Genomic DNA, 22632 nt, shown 5'->3' on the forward strand with positions numbered 1-22632 from the left:
TCCAAAACACCTGCACCGCTGGGGAGCGGTCCGTTCTGTGATGTTATGCACTGTACACATGCATGCGTGCGCTTGTTTCTTTCTTCTTTTTGTGTTTCTTTTTTTGTTTTATTTGTGGTTTTGCTTTGTACTTTCCTTGTTAGAATATTGTTTGTGTCAATTCTGCTGGGTTCACCGCCCACACCGAAGGGAGCTTCTCTCGAAACATTCCTTCTGAGAAGCAACTAGTTCCCTCCCTATCTATTTCTATAGCTTTGTTACCCAAGCCTCCGCCGTTGCCTTCCTATATTTATTTTTATTTTTTAATGTTACTTTTGCTTCCTTTATTTTTATATTTTTGTGCACATATGTGTTTTTCCCCTCACCCTCTTCCCCCTAAGTGGACTGGGGCACTTGCGTCTTATACTGACTTTGCGTCCCTTTCCACTAACGGGAGAGAGAGTGGTTTCACCTCACCCTTTGCGCACGCTGCGTACAAAATGAGAAATTGTGTTCATTCTTGTGTATACCCTGAGGAAGGACGGTCCTCCGTCCGAAACTGTCGGTATTAAATTAAGATAATTGCAAGGTTGTGACCCCTTCTTCTACAAGTCTTCCTGGCCCATTGAACGACAAGACTTCCTGCAACTACTTCTACTACAATGGCTGCCAGCGCTCACACAACCGAGCGATTATCTATTCACCTCCCACGGAACCCCATCACCACTGCTATAATTGGCGACGAACTTTTCAAACACGTGTACGAGTATTTCGACCCGGCGCAACAAAACACCCCTGGCTTCGTGGTATACAGATCAGCCAAGTTCGCGGATATTCCGGCACTCTTGGAGTACCTGCCTGCCACCATCCGTAGAGTGATCCTTCACGTTGGGACAGCCGACATCGCGGCCACGGGCGCCGCTGCCGCTCTGTCAGGCCTGAGGGAGATCGTGGGGAGAATCGGCCGTGAGCACCCCTCGTTGAAAGTGTGCCTGAGTCTTCCTGTTCCACGCGCCCTGAACCGCCGACGCCGAGGAGCCAACAGAAGGTTCGTCCACTGGTTCAACGCTCAGGCGAAAGTCTTTGTGGAACAGGTGCGGAGGCTATGTCACCAACGGCGGCTTGGCAGGGACGTGGTATATATCAATCACGCACTTGAAGAGTTGCCACCATGGAGAGTGCTCGCGGCCGATGGACATCATCTGAGCTTCGAGGGCGTGGCTATCGTGTGCGAGCACCTGAAACGCGCCCTCGGTGCCAGACCCCCCGCTACGGGATGGAGCGTTCGTGGACAATCGATGGCGACGACCCAGGGAGGCAGCGGCGCAAGAACAGCGCCATCACTGGCTCGTCCGAGAACCCAAAAGGCCGAGACACCCCCCGTACCGCCACGCCGCCGCTACATGACGAGACAAGCCTGCACCGAGGCGGCACGACACAACCCAACGCAGCGCAGCGACTGACTCGCTGCCGCCACAGGTACGGCCCGCTCCCCAGAAACTCACTCACCGTCATTTCTAAAAATCCGGAAAACTATCGAAAAACGAATTAGATATGAATCCCACGCGACCACTCTAACTAGCTATTCAGAATCGGAAGCCATACCAAAAGGTTTGCGACTGCAGCTTACCCCGGCGATGACAACCCTTAACGCAGATGAGGACGCGGAATGGAAACAGATTCTACATGACAGTTCATTACGTCTTGTGGACCTAATTATACGGCACAGCCAACGAAAAGCTCTCGAATTCGAGCATGTCGAGCAATCCTTACGTCGTGAACCGGACCTTACGCCGAGAGAAATAACTCAGCTAAAAGAATTCGAAGAACGAAAGAAAAAAGACACAAATATGCAGAAACTTAGCAAACTCCGGCGAGACGGTGTGACCCCGGCGCCACGTTCACCAATTCCGCCTTCTACTAAAAGCACGCTAGGCCCTGAGCAACCTAATACTAGCCGGTCTTCCATCGAGGCTGACAACGTTGTGAACGTATCGAGCCATCCACTCTCTCCTTCGGAACGAAAGTTGCTCTCCAAGGGTTTAACTTTCTGCCCGACAACGGGAAAATTCAACGAATTCCAATTATATCAGGATCTGGATAACTTTGCAAGGAATCTACGTCTGCGCGAGTACTTCCGAAACCGCGAAAGCAACCGTGAAATCAACATACCCGGGATATCAAACCAATCATGGACTCCAAACGAACACAGAGATAAACATCTAGATATGTACATCGCCGCCGTTCAAAAGGATATCATCGCCTCATATTCAAAATCAAAATCAAAAAAAGTCCCGAACAACCTCTCATCCGAGGAACGCCGAGCCCTCGACTCTTTAAATCAGCGATCTGACATTGTCATCAAGCCGGCGGACAAAGGCGGTGCTGTTGTTGTTATGGACAAGTCCGAATACATAACAGAAGGTTTCCGGCAATTGGAAAACGAACAATTTTACACGGAGCTAACCAGTGATCCCACAGGTCAATTGGAAATCGAAATTAACAATAAGTTAAAATCACTTCATCAAGATCAAAAGATATCCGGGGAAATTCTTAAAGCAATGACTCCAGTCAGACCAGTCCCTGGACGGTTCTACCTACTCCCGAAAATACACAAACCCAACCGTCCGGGCCGTCCCATTGTGTCAAGCAACGGCACATTCACCGAAAAAATATCTAGCGTCCTCGACTTCCTTTTGAAGGACATTATACCAACTATCCCGGCCTACATTAAGGACACAAATCACTTTCTCAGAGTGATATCTAACCTCAAAATTCCCAACCGAAGCTTCTTGGTTACAATGGATGTGACATCTTTATATACAAATATCCCCCACCCAGACGGCATACGCGCGACAGTGGATGCATACTTGAGGACAGATCCCCCCGTTCATCTTGATGAGGAAACTCTTTCTGCAATCCTAGGCTTAGTACTGAACTACAACAACTTTGAATTTGAGGGAAGACACTATCTTCAGGTCAACGGCACGGCGATGGGAACAAAGATGGCTCCGGCCTACGCTAACTTATTCATGGCAGCACTGGAAACAGAATTCCTTGACACTCAGTCCTTGAAACCACTCCTTTATAAACGTTTCCTGGACGATATTTTTTTCATTTGGCCGCACGACGAAGCCAGCCTCTTGGCATTCATAGCGAGGTATAACGCATTTCATCCTTCCATATCGTTCACCCACAGCATCTCCACAAAATTTATAAACTTTTTGGACGTTCAAATAGAGAAAAAAGGCAGCGTGCTTAGGACAACTCTCTACAAAAAACCCACTGACCGCCAGCAGTACCTACATTTTAAGAGCAGCCACCCACGGCACTGCAAAACTGGCATACCCTACTCACAGGCTCACAGATACCGACGGATTTGCTCTGAGCTCGAAGACTTTGACCGCCATGCTGAGCAGCTAAAAACAAATCTTTTACTTAAGGAATATCCAGCGTCCATCGTCGATGACGCTATCCTGAAAGCTCGTGGTTTAGACAGGAATAAAATAATAAATTCCCCACAATCGCGGGATAGTGAAAGGTCAAGCAACCTTATTCTCACGCATTCATCTAACATTCCACGTGTTAATAGTATCCTATCAAAACATTTTAATATTATCCAGCAAAGCAGTCACTTGTCTCTCATTTTTAAACAACCACCAAGAGCAGTATACCGGCGCAGTAGGAACCTGAGGGACATTTTAGTTAAGTCCAAAACAACGCCCAACTCCAACCCGAGTCCTGGATGTCAACCGTGCCGTAAGCCACGTTGCAAGGTTTGCAGTCATATGCAGACTACAACCATCGCTAAAGGAACATTCTCCGATTTCACCTTCAGGATTAGGGAAACCCTGAATTGCGACAGCGCGAACGTAGTGTATATGCTACACTGCAGTGTGTGTGGCATGGAATACATCGGTCAAACGGAAACACCGTTCAGGTTGCGTTTTAACAACCGCAAGGCCCATACTCACGCGCTGCCAAATCTTCCTTTTTCTAAGCACCTGTGCCTGCCCCAGCATGCATTCGAAAACATTCACGTCATCCTTCTCCAATCGGGTTTCCAAACAAGTCGCCAAAGAGAACAAAGAGAGTCGTATTTCATACACAAATTTCGGACACTAACACATGGAATTAATGAAAACTTGGGCAGTTTTACCTTCCTCAAAAGCCTAACTAGCTAGAACAATTTGAACGTCTGGAATCCCTCCTCTTCCATGAAGCCTGCCCTCTGCGGGGTCCCACGTCCCCATTCTTACTTTTCTTAATTTTTTTTCTGAACGTATTTACTCTTTAGGTTCCTTCTCACCCGTCCTTTCGGCCCCTTCTTTTGAAAAACCAGTCTGTACTCGAATGCCTTCGCGACGAAAAGCACGAAGGGAATGGCCTACTGTGGGTCGGACGCCGCGGCACTCGGCTGCGGGATCGGGTTCCCGCACGGCGTCTGGCCGGCCGCCCTGCCTCCCTCGACCGCGGCGCCGCGCTTCCGCCGTGGCGATAACGGGCTTGTCTTAAACAGCTCTAAATGTTGTGGCTGACTCGTAACTCACGTTACAACGGTCCAAAACACCTGCACCGCTGGGGAGCGGTCCGTTCTGTGATGTTATGCACTGTACACATGCATGCGTGCGCTTGTTTCTTTCTTCTTTTTGTGTTTCTTTTTTTGTTTTATTTGTGGTTTTGCTTTGTATTTTCCTTGTTAGAATATTGTTTGTGTCAATTCTGCTGGGTTTACCGCCCACACCGAAGGGAGCTTCTCTCGAAACATTCCTTCTGAGAAGCAACTAGTTCCCTCCCTATCTATTTCTATAGCTTTGTTACCCAAGCCTCCGCCGTTGCCTTCCTATATTTATTTTTATTTTTTAATGTTACTTTTGCTTCCTTTATTTTTATATTTTTGTGCACATATGTGTTTTTCCCCTCACCCTCTTCCCCCTAAGTGGACTGGGGCACTTGCGTCTTATACTGACTTTGCGTCCCTTTCCACTAACGGGAGAGAGAGTGGTTTCACCTCACCCTTTGCGCACGCTGCGTACAAAATGAGAAATTGTGTTCATTCTTGTGTATACCCTGAGGAAGGACGGTCCTCCGTCCGAAACTGTCGGTATTAAATTAAGATAATTGCAAGGTAGTGACCCCTTCTTATATATATATATATATATATATTGTTAGACGGTTGCCGGCCGAAGTGTACGGGAGGAGACCGTATAAGTCACTGCCGACGCGGTCAAATAGGCGTGGCGGGGTAGGTAGCGGCTGCAATTCTCCAGCAGAACGATGAGGAGGTGGCTTGCGACGTTGAAAGGTAAGCCATGACCGCACGTATTTGCGGATGAATGTGTACATGCTACGCCAATAATATCGTAGTCGGATGCGATCGTAGGTCTTGACCACTCCAACTTGACCACACTGCGGGTCAGCATGACAATGGGCGCAGACTTCCGAGCGAAGGTGGCGGGGAATAACTAGCAACCACTTGCGGCCGTCGGAGGTGTAGTTGCGGCGATAAAGGAGGTTATCACGTATTGAGAAATGGGAAGCATTGCGGCGAAGAGTGCGCGAAGGAGAAGCAGCCGTAAGGTTGGTGAGGAAGTCAATAAGAGAAGAGATCGATGGGTCGGCACGCTGCGAGGAAGCATGGCGCTGATGTGAAGCATCGGTGAGGAGGCGTCGAAGGTGGAAAGGCTGGAAATATTGGCTGGAAGTGGGCAGCGGGATAGAGCATCGGCGTCTTGAAGTTTGCGGCCAGTGCGATATACGACGCGGATATCGTACTCCTGGAGGCGAAGGGCCCACCTCGCGAGGCGACCGCATGGATCTTTCAGAGAGGAAAGCCAGCATAGCGCATGGTGGTCGGTCACGACTTCAAACAGGCGGCCATAGAGGTAAGGGCGGAACTTGGTAAGGGCCCAAATTATCGCCAGACACTCTTTCAGTGACCGAGTAGTTAGATTCAGCCCTTGTTATCGTGCGGCTGGCATAGGCAACGACGTACTCGATGAAGCCAGATTTGCGTTGTGCGAGTACGGCGCCAATGCCTACCCCACTGGCGTCAGTATGACCCAGGTAGGTGCGTTTGGGTCGAAATGGCGCAGTATCGGGATACGGCGCAAAGATCGAAGGCGTCGTCACAAACTTGGGACCACTGAGAAAGATCGGAACTGCCGGACAGAAGTTGTGTCAAAGGTGCAGCAATTGAGGCAAAGTTGCGCATAAACCTACCGAAGTAGGAGCACAAACCTAGGAACCTGCGCAGTTCTTTGATAGAAGTAGGTTGAGGGAACGCAGCCACAGCACAAAGCTTAGCCGGGTCCGGACGGACAACCTGCTTGGAAACAACGTGGCCTAAAATGGTAAATTGGTGGGCGGAAAAATGACACTTCTTTAAGTTGAGCTGAACGCCGGCGTCAGAGAGGCAGGTCAAAACGTGCTTCAGTCGGGAGAGGTGAGTGCCAAAGTCAGGCGAAAACACGACGATGTCGTCGAGGTAACAGAGGCAGGTCTTCCACTTCAGCCCACGCAGAATGGTATCCATCATCCGCTCAAAGGTGGCAGGAGCATTACAAAGGCCGAAAGGCATCACAGTAAATTCATATAGGCCGTCAGGGGTTACAAAGGCTGTTTTGGGGCGATCGGTCTCTTCCATGGGTACCTGCCAGTACCCGGAGCGTAAATCTAAAGAAGCAAATATTTCGGCACCTTGCAAGCAGTCTAGCGCATCATCAATGCGTGGCACGGGATATACGTCCTTGCGCGTGATCTTGTTAAGGCGGCGGTGGTCTACACAGAAACGGATGGAGCCGTCTTTTTTTTTGACAAGCACAACTGGCGAAGCCCAAGGAATGCTTGAAGGCTGGATGACGCCGCTCTTGAGCATTTGGTCGACTTGATCTTCAATGACTTGGCGCTCGGCTGTCGACACACTATAGGGGCGCTGCCGTAGATGAGCGTGGGCACCTATGTCGATACGATGTGTGATAGTCGAGGTTCGGGCAAGGGAGCTGTGATGGCAGTCGAAGGAGGCGCTGAACTGGTGGAGCAAGTGGAGAAGCTGCGTGCGCTGCGGCGGAGGCAGATCTGCGTCGATGTAGCGGAGAAACAGTTTTGTAGTGGAAGGAGTGGGCGTAGAAGATGGTGGGCTGAGCGCAGTGAGATTGATGTGCGATGCATCGTCAGTCTCCTCACGCGTTATAATAGACACGATGGGTCTGACACTTCCGACACATTCGCCACGGCGCAAAGCACTAGGGCAGGAGAACGGGTTACAGACCCACCGTACGGATAGGCCAGCAGAAATAGTCAATACGGCGTAAAGCAGGGGAAGACACTTCCGGCGGAGAAAAGTATGAGCGGGCGTGAAAAGTACAGTGTCATCACGGAGAGGGTCACAACAGAGGCGCACAAGAACGGAAGAGCACGGAGGCAAGTCGATGTCTTCGGCGACGAGGGTTTTAGTACATGGCGACGAGAGAGCAGCGTCCGGCAGCGATTGGGGAAAGGCAGAGAATCCGACTTCAGCGCGAGCGCAATCTATGACCGCAGCATGACGAGACAGGAAATCCCAGCCCAAAATAACATCGTGGGAACAAAACGGCAGGACGACGAACTCGATCGTATGTAAGACGTCCTGAATTAAGACTCGAGCGGTGCAAGCTGCTGACGGCTTGATGTACTGAGCGCTGGCCGTGCGCAGCGAGAGACCGGCAATTGGCGTCTTAACTTTCTTCAAGCGGCGACAAAGTTGTGCGTCTATTACTGAAATTGCGGCGCCAGTGTCGACAAGGGCCATGACAGAAATTCCCTCGACCGAAACGTCAATAAGGTTCGCAGGTGACAGCTGAGGTATTTGGTAGTTCGACGGGGACGCAGTTCTTGCCTCAGGAACTGCGGCATCTAGTTTTCCTATTGCGAAATATTAGGACGGCGACGCATCGGAGAGATGGAGCGGCGTCGCGGCGAAGGGGACGGCGATCGGTAAGCGGTGAACGGTCGGGGGAGAACGGTCGAGTCGACGGACGGGGCTCAGCAGACGCAGAGTACTGACGCGCTGGAGGCCAGTAGCCGACCGGCGGTGCCGAAACTGGGAGACGGCGACGACAATCGCGTGCTACGTGCCCAGGCAATCCGCAGGAGTAGCAAATAGGCCGGTTATCCTTCGTGCGCCAGGGATCTCGGTCTCGTGGAGAGGGTCGCATATAAGGTTCCGGTACTGGTACGGGCACTGACACTGTAGGGTACGTAGGCGGCGGAGTTTGAGCAACGACTTCGGCGTAAGTAAGTAGACGGGCGACAGGTCTTGGGACGACGTTGGCATAACTCAGAGGGGTGGCGACCGGTCTGGGAGCGGTGTCAGCGTACGTCAGCGGAGCAGCGACATGTGATGGTGAATGGGCGGACGGAAGCGCCTCAGCAACCTGCTCTCGAATAGCATGTTGGAGTGCCGGGGCCAAATATGGTGGCGACCCCTGAGGGCTAGGCAGAAGAGAAAGCTGACGGGACACCTCCTCAGGCACAAAGTCTTTGATTTGCTGCAGCAGAGAGGAGTTATCAGCTGCGGGTGTCAGTCCAGCAAGTGACTCTACATGAGCTGAGTGCTGACGAGTCAGGACCCGCTGCCTACGCAGCTCCTCGAAGCTCTGGCATAGCGTGATGACTTCTGAAACGGCGCGCAAGTCCCGCTCTAACAGCATTTGAAAGGCGTCATCGTCAATACCTTTCAGGATCTGCTTTATCTTGTCAGCTTCCGGCATGCTGACGTTCACTCGGTTGCAGAGGGCGATTACATCTTCTATGTAGCTAGTGAAGCTTTCGCCGACCTGCTGCGACCGTTCACGCAAGCGCTGTTCGGCGCGGAGTTGTCTGACGGCTGGGCGACCAATCACTTCGGGGAACTTCGTCTTGAAGGCTGACCAAGTCGCAACGTCCCCTTCATGGTTGCGGTACCATAAATTGGCGACACCGGTAAGATAAAAATCGATCCTTTAAATCGCCTCGTTGATTTTGCGATGCTCTCAAGGAGGTGCGTTTGAAGCACAGAAGCACGCGATGCGAAGCGCTTCTTATGGTGAAGCTGCTGTATCTGGAATCTACAGGGAGGTTTCTAAAACTCTGTCTCTCCCGTAAACGAGAGTAGAGTAAGCATGAAATGTTTACGGGCCTAATGTCATCTCGGTGGATACCCGAACCGCACCGTACAGGAAGGGAGGAACGCCACCACCCGTTCAGCGCGATGCCTTGCCATTTGAACGCAAGGCTTTTTGAGGAAAGGAAATGGCGCAGTAATTCTCTGCCATCTCGGTGGACACCCGAACCGCACCGTAAAGGAAGGGAGGAACGCCACCACCCGTTCGGCGCGATGCCTTGCCCTTTGAACGCAGCGCTTCTCCCCCGGATCACGTATGACAACGAAGTGTAACGTGGCATTTATGTGCTTTTTGCACGCCTTATTAGAAATCGGAAATTATAATTCCGTGCATTATCAAACCCACAGCTCCACTGATATCTTGATAAACGTTGAGAAGGCACTGGCAGCAGTTATTTTTTGTCTCGTTTGGAGACCAACCGGTGCTTGCATGCCGGTCGCGTAGGAGGGCTTAGAGAGTCTCGTTAAATCTCGTTAAGTCTCGTACGGTGCCCGGATGTTCTCGTTTCAGAGCCCGGATGAGTGGATTTCAGTGCCCGGATGAGTGGATTTCAGTGCCCGGATGAGTGGATTTCAGTGCCCGGATGAGTGGATTTCAGTGCCCGGATGATGGCTCTAGGTCTCGGCGTGACGTCACCACACTGCCGACAACGGGGGCTAAAAGCATTTCATGCTTAAAATATGACATTCTTGAGCTTAGTCTCGTCGTCCTATTTGTTTTAGAGGCTCACACGTTCGTAAGACGCGATCCAATCTTCCACGTCGTGTTCATCTGTTCCGCTGAAGACAGCCGGGTCCCGCTGGCGAAGTTTCCGGCACAGATGACAGTCGGTGGGCCTGCTTGCACTGCTTGATTTTGGGTGTCCACAGGCATAGCAGGTGTTGGAAGAGTGCGGTTACGGAGCTCCAGAGCCGATATCGTTACCCGGTGACTCCACCAAATGTAAGACGGGGGTTTGTTAAAGGCACTGGGACCTTATTAAAGGAGCAGGGCGGCAACCGTATGCGGTCAGCCAAAGCGAGCCCAAAGCACGCGCAGCGATGGGAAACCAACTACGCAACCTACGAGCACGCGACTGCTTGTTTTGAGGTGGAGCGACGCAGTCATTTCTTAGCTCGGGGCCGTTTTTAAGCTTTACTTCAAATCTCGTAGGTAAGCCCGCGCGACGTGATAGTAGGCGACTCAGTTTGGTGACGGGCACATTGGCCGTATTAATGACAAACGGCGCTAGATATCCGTGCGCTCGTAGTGTGCGGCACCTGAGGCGACGGTCAAGGCGGAAGCAGCTGAAGAAATGCGACGGCGCTTGCGCTTTCGGTTCACATCCCATAGCGACGAGCATTGAAAAATTAAAATGGTGTATGTTCGTAACAAATGCATTACGCGGATTCATGATGAGTAACGCAAAACGCACTTGACGACTTTGCCGCTGCCGTCGTCTCAGATCACGGCAAACAGTAGAACGTGCGGCCTTTTTCAAAGAAGTGCGTTTCTGCTCCGCGGCGTCAAGAAAAGTGGTACCTTTTTAACGTAGTCAACCCGAGTAGAAGAGCGAGTACATGTGTTGACCCTGATTGGTTCATTGTTTTCCTTTGCTGGGCGGTCGCCGGTATGCCTGGCAACAATATTAGACTAACATTAAGTGCAGGTAGCCGTTAAGCTGGTCTTACCTGTTCGCGCCGCAGGTGGAAGTTAATGAAGATGACGATGTGCAAAGCACAGCGTGTGTGTCTGTGTTGCATTTTAACAAGAGTCGTGATCGGCTGCGATAGCATAGTGCTCTCGTTCAGTGGCCACCGCAGCTGATCTGTTCGCGCCGCTATAGCTTCGAAACACAGTCGCGGAAATGTTAATTTTGTTGCTGCACCATCGTTGTCATGGACGCTACAAGATTCTTGGTTGGGTGAAACCCCGTAAAGCAGTGCTTTCGCATTAAAGCGAGTTTCGCCGTTGGCGGGCGGGTATATCCAGTTTTCCTTCGAACAACATAACTGCAGCCTTTTTCTTCTCTTACTTAGACCAAATAGTACTTCAAAAGCGGGACCTTGTAGCCTGTAACCGTATCTCAACGTGACATGAAAGATGACGTCGCAATTAGACGCGCCAGATGATGCAGGTAGCGCTGTAGTACGTCCTGTTCTGTGGGCAGAGTGGTTCAGTTTAATTGCACGTGTCATTGATTAGGCTTAATGTGGGACTGAGATTTTGATCTGCTCTTCATTTACATTCTTAACTTAGCAGCTGCCTATTTTTGTGTTACCTGTTTTCGGGCCTTATTTCAGGCATTTTGTTTCTTAAGCTTGTCTATGAGGTGTCGGGTACGCATTAAACACAAGGCTCATTTCTCGGCGGTTTCACTCCGGAACTCGAGACGATCGCACGTGTTGTCTAAAATCATTGAGGTAGTATTGTCTTGATGAACTAAACTACTAGCCTTCACTACCCATCATGGAGCTGTCTCTTGAGACGCCAACGGAAAATGATCTCTCCCGCCAGTGCGAATGAGATGACGCAGCCAGCCAGATAAGGGGCAATGTACAAATGAAACGGCTCTGCTACTGCGACCTCCTGCGTGCTGTCAAGAACAACTCGTTTTGGGCGAGGTACAGCCACTTCCCCTTCTGCGATGGCCAGCAGTACACGGCGGTGCTGGTAGCTGGAAAGACATTGTAGAGCATTAATTTATTTTCAGCCCAGGGTCACTTTGTTTTTTTTTTCTAGTTAGTTCCTTTACATGATTAGTTCTTGATATCGCCTTTGACACCACGCGTTTAAGGCAACCACTTCTTGGCAACTGGCTCAGGCAGCTGTGCGAGCAGTGAGCGGTACCGAACAGGCCAGTGCAAAACTTGAAATGATAATTATCACACTAACGATAATTTCCAAATAGCGCGTCGACGTTCAAACCATTCAAACCTGCAGATGCGGCTGCATCGTACTCAATATGCGCTGCCTATTTAAAGCCCGCAAACATTAATCTGAAAGCATTCCTGGAAGTCATCTAAAGTTCACTAGTTTTTCCGAAAAAATGCGAAATCCGATGACTGAAATAACCTCGTCTAAAACTCGCCTTCTGTGCACTCAAAAAATATCACTAGAATGCAAATATCTGACGGTATTCCTCGTTATGTCCATGACAACCTTCACTTTGTGTAACTATACACAAAAAGCTTGAAGTAATTAAAAAGCAGAATATGCCCCACGGAGAGGAGGCACTGTTAGTGAAGACGAAAATACAGATACAAACCATGGGCGCTATGCCGGAAGACCCGAGTTCGGCGCTCGCCCGAGTTTCATGCGAGTTTGCGATGACGGCAGTCAGTGAAAGAAGATAGCGCGGAACGTGCGCAGGCAGCGGACAATAAAATGTAGAGATAAAGCTACTTAAAGGTGATAAAAGCGCACCCTGCGCGCCTGTTTCACACTTCAAACACAATACACTGTGCAATACCAGGCCGCAGCGCTACCTGAAGTTATCAGCGCCATATCAGCAATCGCGAAATTGTGACTTCTCTGCTATCTATCTGCACACTCGCCGCTAGCTGTTTGACACGCCTTTTCGGGCGCGTCAAAGGCGTGTCTTCTCTTTCAGGCTCTATCTGTCTCTCCATTTCCGAAGACGAACAGTGCGCACTAGGTGCACTCTTGTATCAACCCTTTCTCTTCTCTCGAATACGTTAAAAGGCAACAGATAATATTATGAACATTTTGTTCATTTCCAAATGTATTGTAAAATTTGAATTCAATGAAGCATTGTTGAAAAGCATAGCGTTAGGAAATTAACAAAGATTTGACACTTTCTGCCGCTAGTGGCGATAGTGAGGCCATTGCTTGCAGCGTGGCTTGCATACAAACTAGAGCGGCAGCCCACCGTGCCGAAAACGAGAGAGCTCCTGCGCTGACACGCCGCCGGTAGCGCTGCCTTCGACTGGAAAGACTGGGCAACTACTACACACTGAATCTGTCTTATTTTTCGGCCATTGCGATAATATATTTTATTGTGTCATGTATAAAAATATAACAGTCATGCATCTTCTGGCTTGCATAATACACAAAAGCAAAACACTTGACTGCACTGCACCCCCGCGTCACTGCTGCTCTCTGCAGTGACCTCAGGTGGAGTTCTCCGATGCTACGGCCACTGCCGCACCCCGCTATGGCCAACCATTGCCTTTAGTACGCTCTTGGCGAATCTCAGCGGTAGAAATTGGCCGTGCGAGCGGCTGTGATGCGGTGTGAGAAAAAAGAATTGCTGTTTGGCTCTATTCAATGATTCATTACGTATGCCTGTTGTGTGTGACGCCTGTTTAGTGCACTGCGGATGCGAAGAGCGTGCTACCCAGCGATACAACTCATCCTATGTCATCAGACGCTGACTAAAAGCTGTGAAGGTGGCGGCGCGCGTATTTGCGTAGTATTTGTTGACGGCGCGCACTTCAAGGTTTTGCGGACTGGTTTTGTCGCTAACGTCGATCGCCGTTGTATACCGCAGTGACATCACAAAATTATCGTTCGGGCAGATGAGGGATCCGGTTTTTAATAATGGAATCGGACTTATAACAGAAAAAGGTGTTACGGTTGTGAAGTACGCAGTGCTTGCGTACTGGAAATTACAAACTCTTTATTGCACTGGGTCTGGAGCAGCGACCGTTTGTCGATCCTGGATGTGTTTGACACATTGATGCTGAGGTTTATCACCGATGAAAGGACGGCCAAGCCAAACACCTGTGATGCGATGTTGTTGGAGCAAGCACCGTTTCGTCGTCGTGCTCCGTGTTTGACGCCTTGCAAGCAGGTGTGACGCGCCGTCAGCGTTGTGCTGTGTCTTACGTGGTTGCAACAGGCTGTAGTGTTGTGCAATCTTGGTATGCGAGCGAAGAAATCGGAGGCTCTCGCCACGTTACGTGTCCTTCGCAGAGGTGCTTAGATTAGTCAGCGATGACGTTCGTTTTGCCTGTTATATTTCGATGGTCAACATCGTCGATATCTGCCAGCAATCAGCACAGCCGCCCAGCATACCTGTAGCCGGCAGGGATGTTGGGAGTGGACCACCCATAGCGCGTACGCCTATAATTTATGTACGGCACGCCGGGGGCGTGACCAATGGTTTTGATTGACAGGTGAACTCGCAGCTAAACTCGTGAACGGTGTAGTGCCCCGAATTCATCTCGGGACTGTCATGGCGGCCGCAGCAGCAGCCTGGGTAATCGCTTCCTCTGATGGCAAATGTCAGTACGGCCGGCTGGACCCGTTTACTGCCATGGCCGACGACGAATTCCAGCGACATTTTCGCCTGTCCAAAACATCGGTACGATGGTTGTGTAAAGAGTTAGGCGACGACCCACGCCTGCGGAGAGTGCGTATCGGGCCTCATTCGCTTTCGGTCGAAGAGCAAGTCCTCTGCGCCCTCCGGTTCTTCGCGACCGGGAGCTTCCAGGGGAGCGTCGGCGCCGACCGCTTTATTGGACTCCACCAAAGCACTGTGAGCCACTGTGTGAGAGACGTCTCCGACGCTCTTATCGACGTGGCTGTGCAGAAGCGGGGCTCGCTTTCCCCACGACTGCGGCCGAGCGTGCGTATGTTAAGGAACGTTTCCTTCTGCGCGGCGGCATCACATGCGTCGTGGTATGCGTCGACGGGACCTAGATTGGCTTAAAGGCCCCTTCGAAGTCCAGCCCTGACATGGTGAAGGCCAACTATTTCACGAGGAAGGCACATTATGCATTGAACACAATGGTTGTAAGAATGCTCTGTTTTTGCTTTCATGCATGTCATGGTCAATGGAATGTTCTCCCATTTATTAGTGATAGTGGTCCGTGGGCTGTGCAGTGTCAGTGGATGTTAAGGAACCCCATATGGTCGAAGTTATTGGCAGCCCTTCACTATGGCATGCCTCATCGTTTGAGTTACTTTGGGGTATTAAACCTCTAAACCGCTTCCGTTTATCAGTAACTGAGCAGTTTCAAACACAGTGTAGATAATTTTTTGTTTTGCCTCATGTTTGTGCATGTAATAAGTGCATGGATTTTTTCAGGTATCTCATGCATGCATTTTAATGGGTTTTTAAACGGTAGCATTTGTGTCACTTGGCAGACTGCATTCTTATGCAATATTCAAAGTCGCAACAAGTGTTTCACTTTGGCTGAAGTGGAAAAGCTCCTGCCGGAAGCACTGGCGTCTGCAAGCCAGGAAAACTGGCAAAACTGTTGTGTTCATGTGGAGCAAGTTGAGGCTGAAGCATGGCAACGGGATATGATTGTTGACGCTGAAATTGAACCGGTTGTCTTCAGCATTTTTGACTCGTGCAACTCCTCCTCTGATGAGTCGAGGACTGATTCCAGTGATGAAGATTTGAGTGGAATCGAGCAATTTGTGTAATTTATGTGTAATTGATGTGAAATAATGTGTAATAATTGATGTGTAATCGAATTGATGCGTAATACACATGCTACCGAGGAAAGAGAGAGAACTCATCGGCTTGTTGTGATCACCTTTGTGCGTATGTGGGTGGAAATGTGAAATATGTGTGCATGTGGGCGTGTGTGTTGATCAGCCTACCAAGGAAATTGTAACATTTCCATCAAAAATTGTAACATTTCCATGAAATCATTGCATCATTGCTATTCAATGCATCAAATTGTATCGGGCAGTAACTTGCAGTGTAGGTTGTCAGGTGGTCGTGTTAATAGTGTCTGTATAGAAGTAGAATTTGTAAGGGAGTGCAAATAGTACTTTTTCCAATAAATATATGTATACTTTTTCCAATTAGAATATGTATACTGGTACACGTCGTCAATGTGTGCAGTTTTTGGAAGATTAAATGCAGAAAAATACGGTGGAGCTTAATCAAGGGTTGTGTCGATTATTCGAAAAGTATCTGAAAATTTGAGAGCAAATTGGATTCATTTAAAATTATTTTGAACATATACTGTATGATTCGTTCGACTAACTGAACAGAAATTTATTCAGTTATGCTGTCCAAAAAGTTGGAACATTCACAAACCCCTAGGAATTGTCCTCATTTTGTGTGTGAGGGTTGGGAATGCTTTGTATGGGTGTCTGATCTTCATGTCCTCAAAAGGGATTCCTGGTTTGGTGTTGTCTTGCATTACTGTCAATCTCTGGTCGTTTTGACATGCTATGCAGTGCCAGTGTTGAGGTAGCCAGTACTGTATGTTTTGTCCTTAATTGTTCGGAGGTGTGAATGATTTCAAGCTGGCTCTTGCTCAGTTGAGTGTGAATTTGTTTCGAGTCATGTCTTTGTTAGTACATTGGTCAGGTTTTCGTTTTATAAAATAGTGTTGTTCGATGGCTTCACATTTTTTTTTCCAATTTTGGAGCACTTGACTGATAGTGTGTTGGTGTACATCCACTGCACATGTCCTTTATTTTGTATGCATTGTGTTCCATGCCACTGGCTGTTTCCAGAATAAACCATTTCTCGCAAACACTGCGGGGTCAGCATTCTTTATTGTCCTGTCCCATTTATTGTTTGCTCTTTCGAAATATTTTTTCCTAGCGTTGTACAACTTTTTCTGCATTCTTACTTGATGCTCCCACAGCTTGGAACTCTTTTTACCTGGCTGCATGAAAATCCTAGCTGAGCAGCTTCTGCTCTTCTAGGAGAGCAGGGAAATCGAGCCAAGCTGACTCTTGAGGCAGTACTATTTTCTGTCACTGTGTGAATCAACACTATGTTCAAAATTTGACACTTAACACGGGAAAACAGGCCATATCGGGGTGGTGTGTGTAAAAATAATTTCACCACTCAGTTTAAATATACTGCTCTTTTGCCGCATATAATAGCCAAGTTATAGAGCTCTCTTCAATGACAAAGGAAAACGCGGTTTGCTTAAGAACGAAAGATATCTTAACAAAAACAAAAGAATTGCAGATATGCATAAGAATGTGACACATATACAGTCAGAACATAGGCGATTAAGAAGTCTAGAACATGTGTTCTGCGCTCCTGCATGATAAACCAGCATTCTAAATTACCAGACATCTTGCTTCTGAACTTTGCAATCAGCAAAAAATAATTGTTCTCGCCAAGTCCTTTGGGCTACTCTACAGCACAATGCCATAGTCGGTCCCAGACTTTTTTGCGAAGACTGGATCAGCCGCTAACCGGTGGCACAGAACAATTCATAACATGCCAGGTACCTTAATGGAGGCCCACAAAAAAGTGGGCTTCTTGGCAACGGCGAAATCGAAAGTTGCAGACGGCCACTTGTTAATCGGGCCACTGCAGAGGACTCACCACTGTGCTAATTAAGTAAACCCGACGAATGAATGGTATTTTTCGCACAAAACTCTCGCTTGCATCTAAAAAGTATAGTCACAATGCTGCAGAATCGGGAAGAAAACTGCCACTGCTGACCAAAAGCCGGTGCGAGCTTTCAATTTCAGACAGCTCATATTTTCACAATTTCAGACGAATTTCCGACAGCTCACATTAACGCGGTATGCATCAAATGAACAGATGCATGCAGTTGATTTCAGAACACGGCATAATATTCAAGCGATTCTGAACAAAACGAGTTTTCTCATTCAAGTCACGCGAAATTCAACTTGCGATGAAGAAAAAAATGTGCGAAAAAAAAAAGTTTCATCATCCGGGATTTTAACCCACGCACTCCCATTGCCTGTCGACTCTCCGGAGGGAAGCGTTAGACCACACGGCCACAGAACAGCGCGGAGTGATACAGCTCTCTGTATTTTTTTTTGCGGACTACTTCCGTAGCCTTCACAGCGTTGGCAGCGTTCCCTCGCGGTACAAAGCAAAATTTAATAATGCATGAATCACTCTAAAGCGCTTTAAATCCAAATCTTGCACACTATAAAACGCTTATAAAGGTGTACTAAGTGCATTATAAAATTAAACAAACCTCGTTTGTCTAATTGCACACGCAATGCACTTGGTGGAGCGACACACAAATGAAAAGTGCACCGGCGGTTGGCTCACGTGACCCGTTCTTTGTAGACCGCCCAAGAAGCCCATGAGGTGGCGCCGATGTGATGATAAAGCACGGAGTATATCCAGATAACCCAATGAAGTTGGAGGCGTGACGAGGGTGGGATTTTGTCTTGCTACCATTAGTTCACTCATCTGAGGGCGTCGCCAGAGCTCGGGAAGATTCCGAGTTTCAGCAAACTCGGGCCTTCCAGCATAGCGTCCCATCCCACACCAGAATTATAAATCATGAGCATTGAGAGTGTGTTTTGTTTTTTCTTCCTTTTCATTCGTTTTCTCGCATTTGAACCGGACGGCCGTCCGCTCAATAATACCTGTGTCCATCAGAGCGAGCGGTGTGCGTAACCGACCGGAGGGTTCAGGTCGTGCCTATGGGGACGCCATTGATGTGACGTTGCCGAAGGGGCACCCCCCTTCATATTCTGGCATCAGTAGCAGAAGGGATATTGAAAAAGCTGAAGGAGGGCAAAGCTGTCCCCCATTCCAAGCAAAAAAATCTGGCAGTAATACATTATGTTCATGTTGTGTCCCACAATTTGAAGAGAATAGGCAAAAAGGCTGGAGTAGATGTTGTTTTTTCGGCTCCTGTCAGACTGAGTGGCTTGTGTGCGAGAGTTAATCGCCCGGATAAAAGATCGGAATCTGGTCATAATTGCAAGAAAAACCACAGGATGAAGTATGTGCCATGCCAAGACAACGTGGTGTACTCAGTCCCGTTGAAGTGTGGTGGGTCATACATCGGCCAAACTGGCCGCTGTCTTAATGAAAGACTTAAAGAGCACGCAAACAATGTCAAGAACGCGGCCCGCCACATGGGTACTCACTGTCGTGACTGTTCATGTTACCCAGAATTCAAAAACAGCCAAGTTGTTACCAAACACAAGGATAAGCTTACACGAGAGATTATTGAGGCATCTGAGATCATGAAGCTGGGTGTGAATTGTATCAGCACTCCTTCCGTTGCCATCTCGGTGAAAGAGCACAACTTCCTGATTTCAAATGATCGATGTACACGCGATACAGCTGCATGCGCACAATGACTGGGATTGATACTTTCTGCTGCTCTCTGTTTCTTTGTTTTTTCTAAGGTGCAAAAGAGTATATATATGCTGTTAGCATCCGGAATAAACATTTGTTGTCAGTTCAGCGCTGTTTGTCCCCTTCTTCCCTTGGCCTTGTGCCGTTGCGCTGCTTCACTAAGATATGTCAGACCAACTCGCCCACCAGTTCATGTTGTACTAAGAATTCGTATCTTAAAGGAAAAAAGAAAGCGCAATGTCCACCTTTGGCACGATTTCTGCAGTGATGTGCGTTCTGCCGGCTGACAGTACACCGCTTGCTTGGTGTTGTAGGCCTAACATGTGCTTTACTCAAGGTGTAGCGAGAAGCGCTTTTGAACTAGCCACCAGCGGTCACAGAAATGTCTACTCTTTTTACCGCCTCTACAATAACTTTATGGTGGTATGAACGTGCAGTTTTTATTCCCGCAACGTCTTCGTAAGTGAAGCGCGCGGAAAAACGGGCCAGGCGGACCGCCTCGCACTGATAGATGCGGGTTGCATGCACGGACTCATTCTGAGCCGTTGGCAGAACAGTCATTACAGGCCATGATGCACTTGGTCACACGTTGCATGCACGTCTGCATCTTGATTTCTATCTGGAAACAGCTTGGATGACGTCACTTCTGTCAGTAAAGTGCTCTGCATGCCAATGTCTCTCCCATTCCGGACGGTTCCCGCCAGCCATCGTATGAAGCGGCGTGTGCATATTCTTCAGTTGTATAATTGAGGCTTTAATGCATTATTCCTATGGGTTTACGTCGGGCCCGTGCCAATTTGATGTTAAATTGATGTTGATTTGATTTGTTTTGATTTGATTTGTTTTGATTTGATTTGATTTGATTTGATTTGATTTGATTTGAGTTGTTGATTTGATGTTGAATTGATGTTAATTTGATGTTGCATGAAAGGGGAATGCATAATCAAGATTCCACTTTATGACTTTTGTAACATTTGCATGCATTTGTTGTGTATGCATACTATATATATCACTGTTCTTTTTCTTCACCTAGGACAGTCTGAACAAGAGAGACCTGCTGAAGAAAAATTCTGTATATATGTAAATAAATAGTCGATTTGCTCCAAGTGAGGCGTTTTTATACCTGGCTGTACTGCAGGAATGCATCGAATGTTCAGAGTCAGACTGCTGCTCTGTAGCTGCATATTAATTGACAAATAAAGCGTACTTGGTAATGACTACAGGAATACAACACACTAGACAAATGCACTACAGAAGGCAGACTACAGAGATACGACACTACAGAATTACGTCACTACAGAAGACAGACTACAGAAATACTACACTACAGAAAGACTACAGAAATACTACACTACAGAAGACAGACTACAGAAATACTACACTACAGAAGACAGACTACAGAAGTACGACACTACAGACTACAGAGGACAGACTACAGAAATACTGCATGCCCAAAATACGACAGACTACAGAATTTTTCTTTAGTAAATTCCTGTAGTGCGTTTTGACTGGGACTTAAGGGCGTCAAGTGAGATTTTACGAAGATGAGCCCCTGTGGTCACGTTATCGCGGCAATCCTAGGGCTACGGGTAGAATGGAGGTCAGTCGACCTATCTTTAAATGGAAACTTAGCGTAACTCCGGCCATTCTTACATCTGCGTGAAATTTCATTATTTGGCTCTTTAGGCCGTGTTTACGTTCACAGAGTAGCAAAAATATGTTTAATGCCAACAAGTACAGAGTTAAATAAAACTACATTCGCCTGCCTCAAGAATCAAACTCGTGATGCACTGACACAAACTGGAAGAAAATGGACATGCGGTCTAGCCTGAGAGGTCTGCATACAATGTGAGAAAGTCATCACAGGGTGTGATGGCGATGGTTGGTATTTTTAAAGCTTTTTATTTTTGAATTTTTATTTTGGGAAAAACTGTCGTGTGTGTGCGTGTGTGCGTTTGTGCGCGCGTGCGTGTATTCGTGCGTGCGTCCGTGTGTAAAGTACGGAGGGAATCGGGACAGCTTCCAAGCTCACTCCGGACCTGGAAGATGCCGCCTCCTGAATCACCGCAAGTGGGGCCTATCGCTGTCACCCCGCACTAGGGTATGAATACTAAGCGTGCTTACAACCGGGAGTCATTGATATCATGTAGCTATATCAGGCATTTTTCAGTCAAGCTCTGAGCTCTTATGAAAGGAAGGACCTCACGACCTGAAAATTTCAGAAGACCTTGAATGCATTCTTGGATAATATCCTTGAACAAAGTAGCTTAAGCCAGGTCAGCACTTGCACCCGATGGGCTTGACGCGGTCACTACATCGAGCACTAAAGAACTTGGTGGCCGATTGAATTAACACAAAAAAAAACTTACAGCACCACCGCAGATTACATGAGAACTCCAAAACATGCTGAAGGCAGGAATAGCTCGTAATCAGCTTCTTGTCTTAACTGCAACTTTGGTAACTTTCTCTTAGAAGAAAGTAACATCTCTCCAGCCCAAATGTTTAGAGGGGAGGTAGCTCAGTTATTCATACTCATGTAATAAATGGTGGAGCTTGACGCTTTTGTGACATGTCTGTCTCCTTGGACACTATCTGTTTCATCAGATGATGTCGCCAAAGAATCAGACATGTGTGCGTCAAAATCAGCCCACACCAAGATTCGCAGTGTATAAATTAAAAACAGGCAAGGCGGAGCCTCACACAAACGCCCCGTACTGATTGTCTTGAGATCACGGCTTTAATAAAACAACTAGATCGAACAAAGTCACTAATGTAAATGAAAGGAGACAAAGATAATAACAAAAAAATAAAGCAGAAATGGGACAGCAGATAATTTACGGTGCTAGAAAGTTGGAATTATCCGTGGCCTTGAATGAACTCCGGACTTGTGGCCACCAAACAAGTCGTGGATAAAAATGGCGCGCTGCACATTTACAGGTGTCACCAGTCGATGTTGTTCTCACTGAAACACAGAGCAAAAGTAAAATACGAAAATGCCGTACCCTTACTGGAATAGAAATGGTGGAATATTGTTTAAAGAACACCCGCACTTATCGCTATTACTCACACGAGTTTTACACAATCGAATACGCGGCAACATCGTTGGAAGCACAAAAGAAAATTAGAAATTAAACAAACTCTGTAAGAAGGAATTTACATAAACAAAAAAAACTGGAGGAATTTAGTAAGCCTTGGCACCTAGAGCGACAACTTCATAGAGAGTATTCTCCAGTTGTTCGGATACTTATTTCCTAAAAAAGCTTTTTGAACTATTCACTGGAAAAATGTTATGCTCCAATTTATATGTACTTTTGTAGAGTGATTACCGTGTGCAGATGCTTTCGATATCGAAAGATACTCATTTTAAGCATCTGAAAGCAGAAATATTTTAACGAAAAACTGGGAATTCAGTTTGTGTTTAAAATTTGCTGGCTTGCTACTTTGCATGGGGAAGCGAAATTGGGAAACAAAGACGGAAGGAGAGCGGTGCAGAAAAAG

The 22632-nt window shown here is 47.8% G+C and overlaps 1 protein-coding gene across 1 annotated transcript in view; it reads left to right on the forward strand.

Moving 5' to 3' along the window:
• The first annotated feature begins 641 nt into the window (after positions 1-641).
• The window catches only part of LOC149326487 (carbohydrate sulfotransferase 10-like), an 88893-nt gene continuing 66902 nt past the window's right edge, over positions 642-22632 (forward strand). The window contains exon 1 of the mRNA XM_089564590.1: positions 642-1073. Coding sequence (XP_089420716.1) covers positions 642-1073 — 432 coding nt within the window. The remainder of the gene's footprint in view (positions 1074-22632) is intronic.

The sequence above is a fragment of the Amblyomma mixtum genome, chromosome 10, assembly GCF_055824585.1.
Source record: "Amblyomma mixtum isolate Tamu chromosome 10, ASM5582458v1, whole genome shotgun sequence".
In the NCBI taxonomy this organism is placed as follows: domain Eukaryota; kingdom Metazoa; phylum Arthropoda; class Arachnida; order Ixodida; family Ixodidae; genus Amblyomma; species Amblyomma mixtum.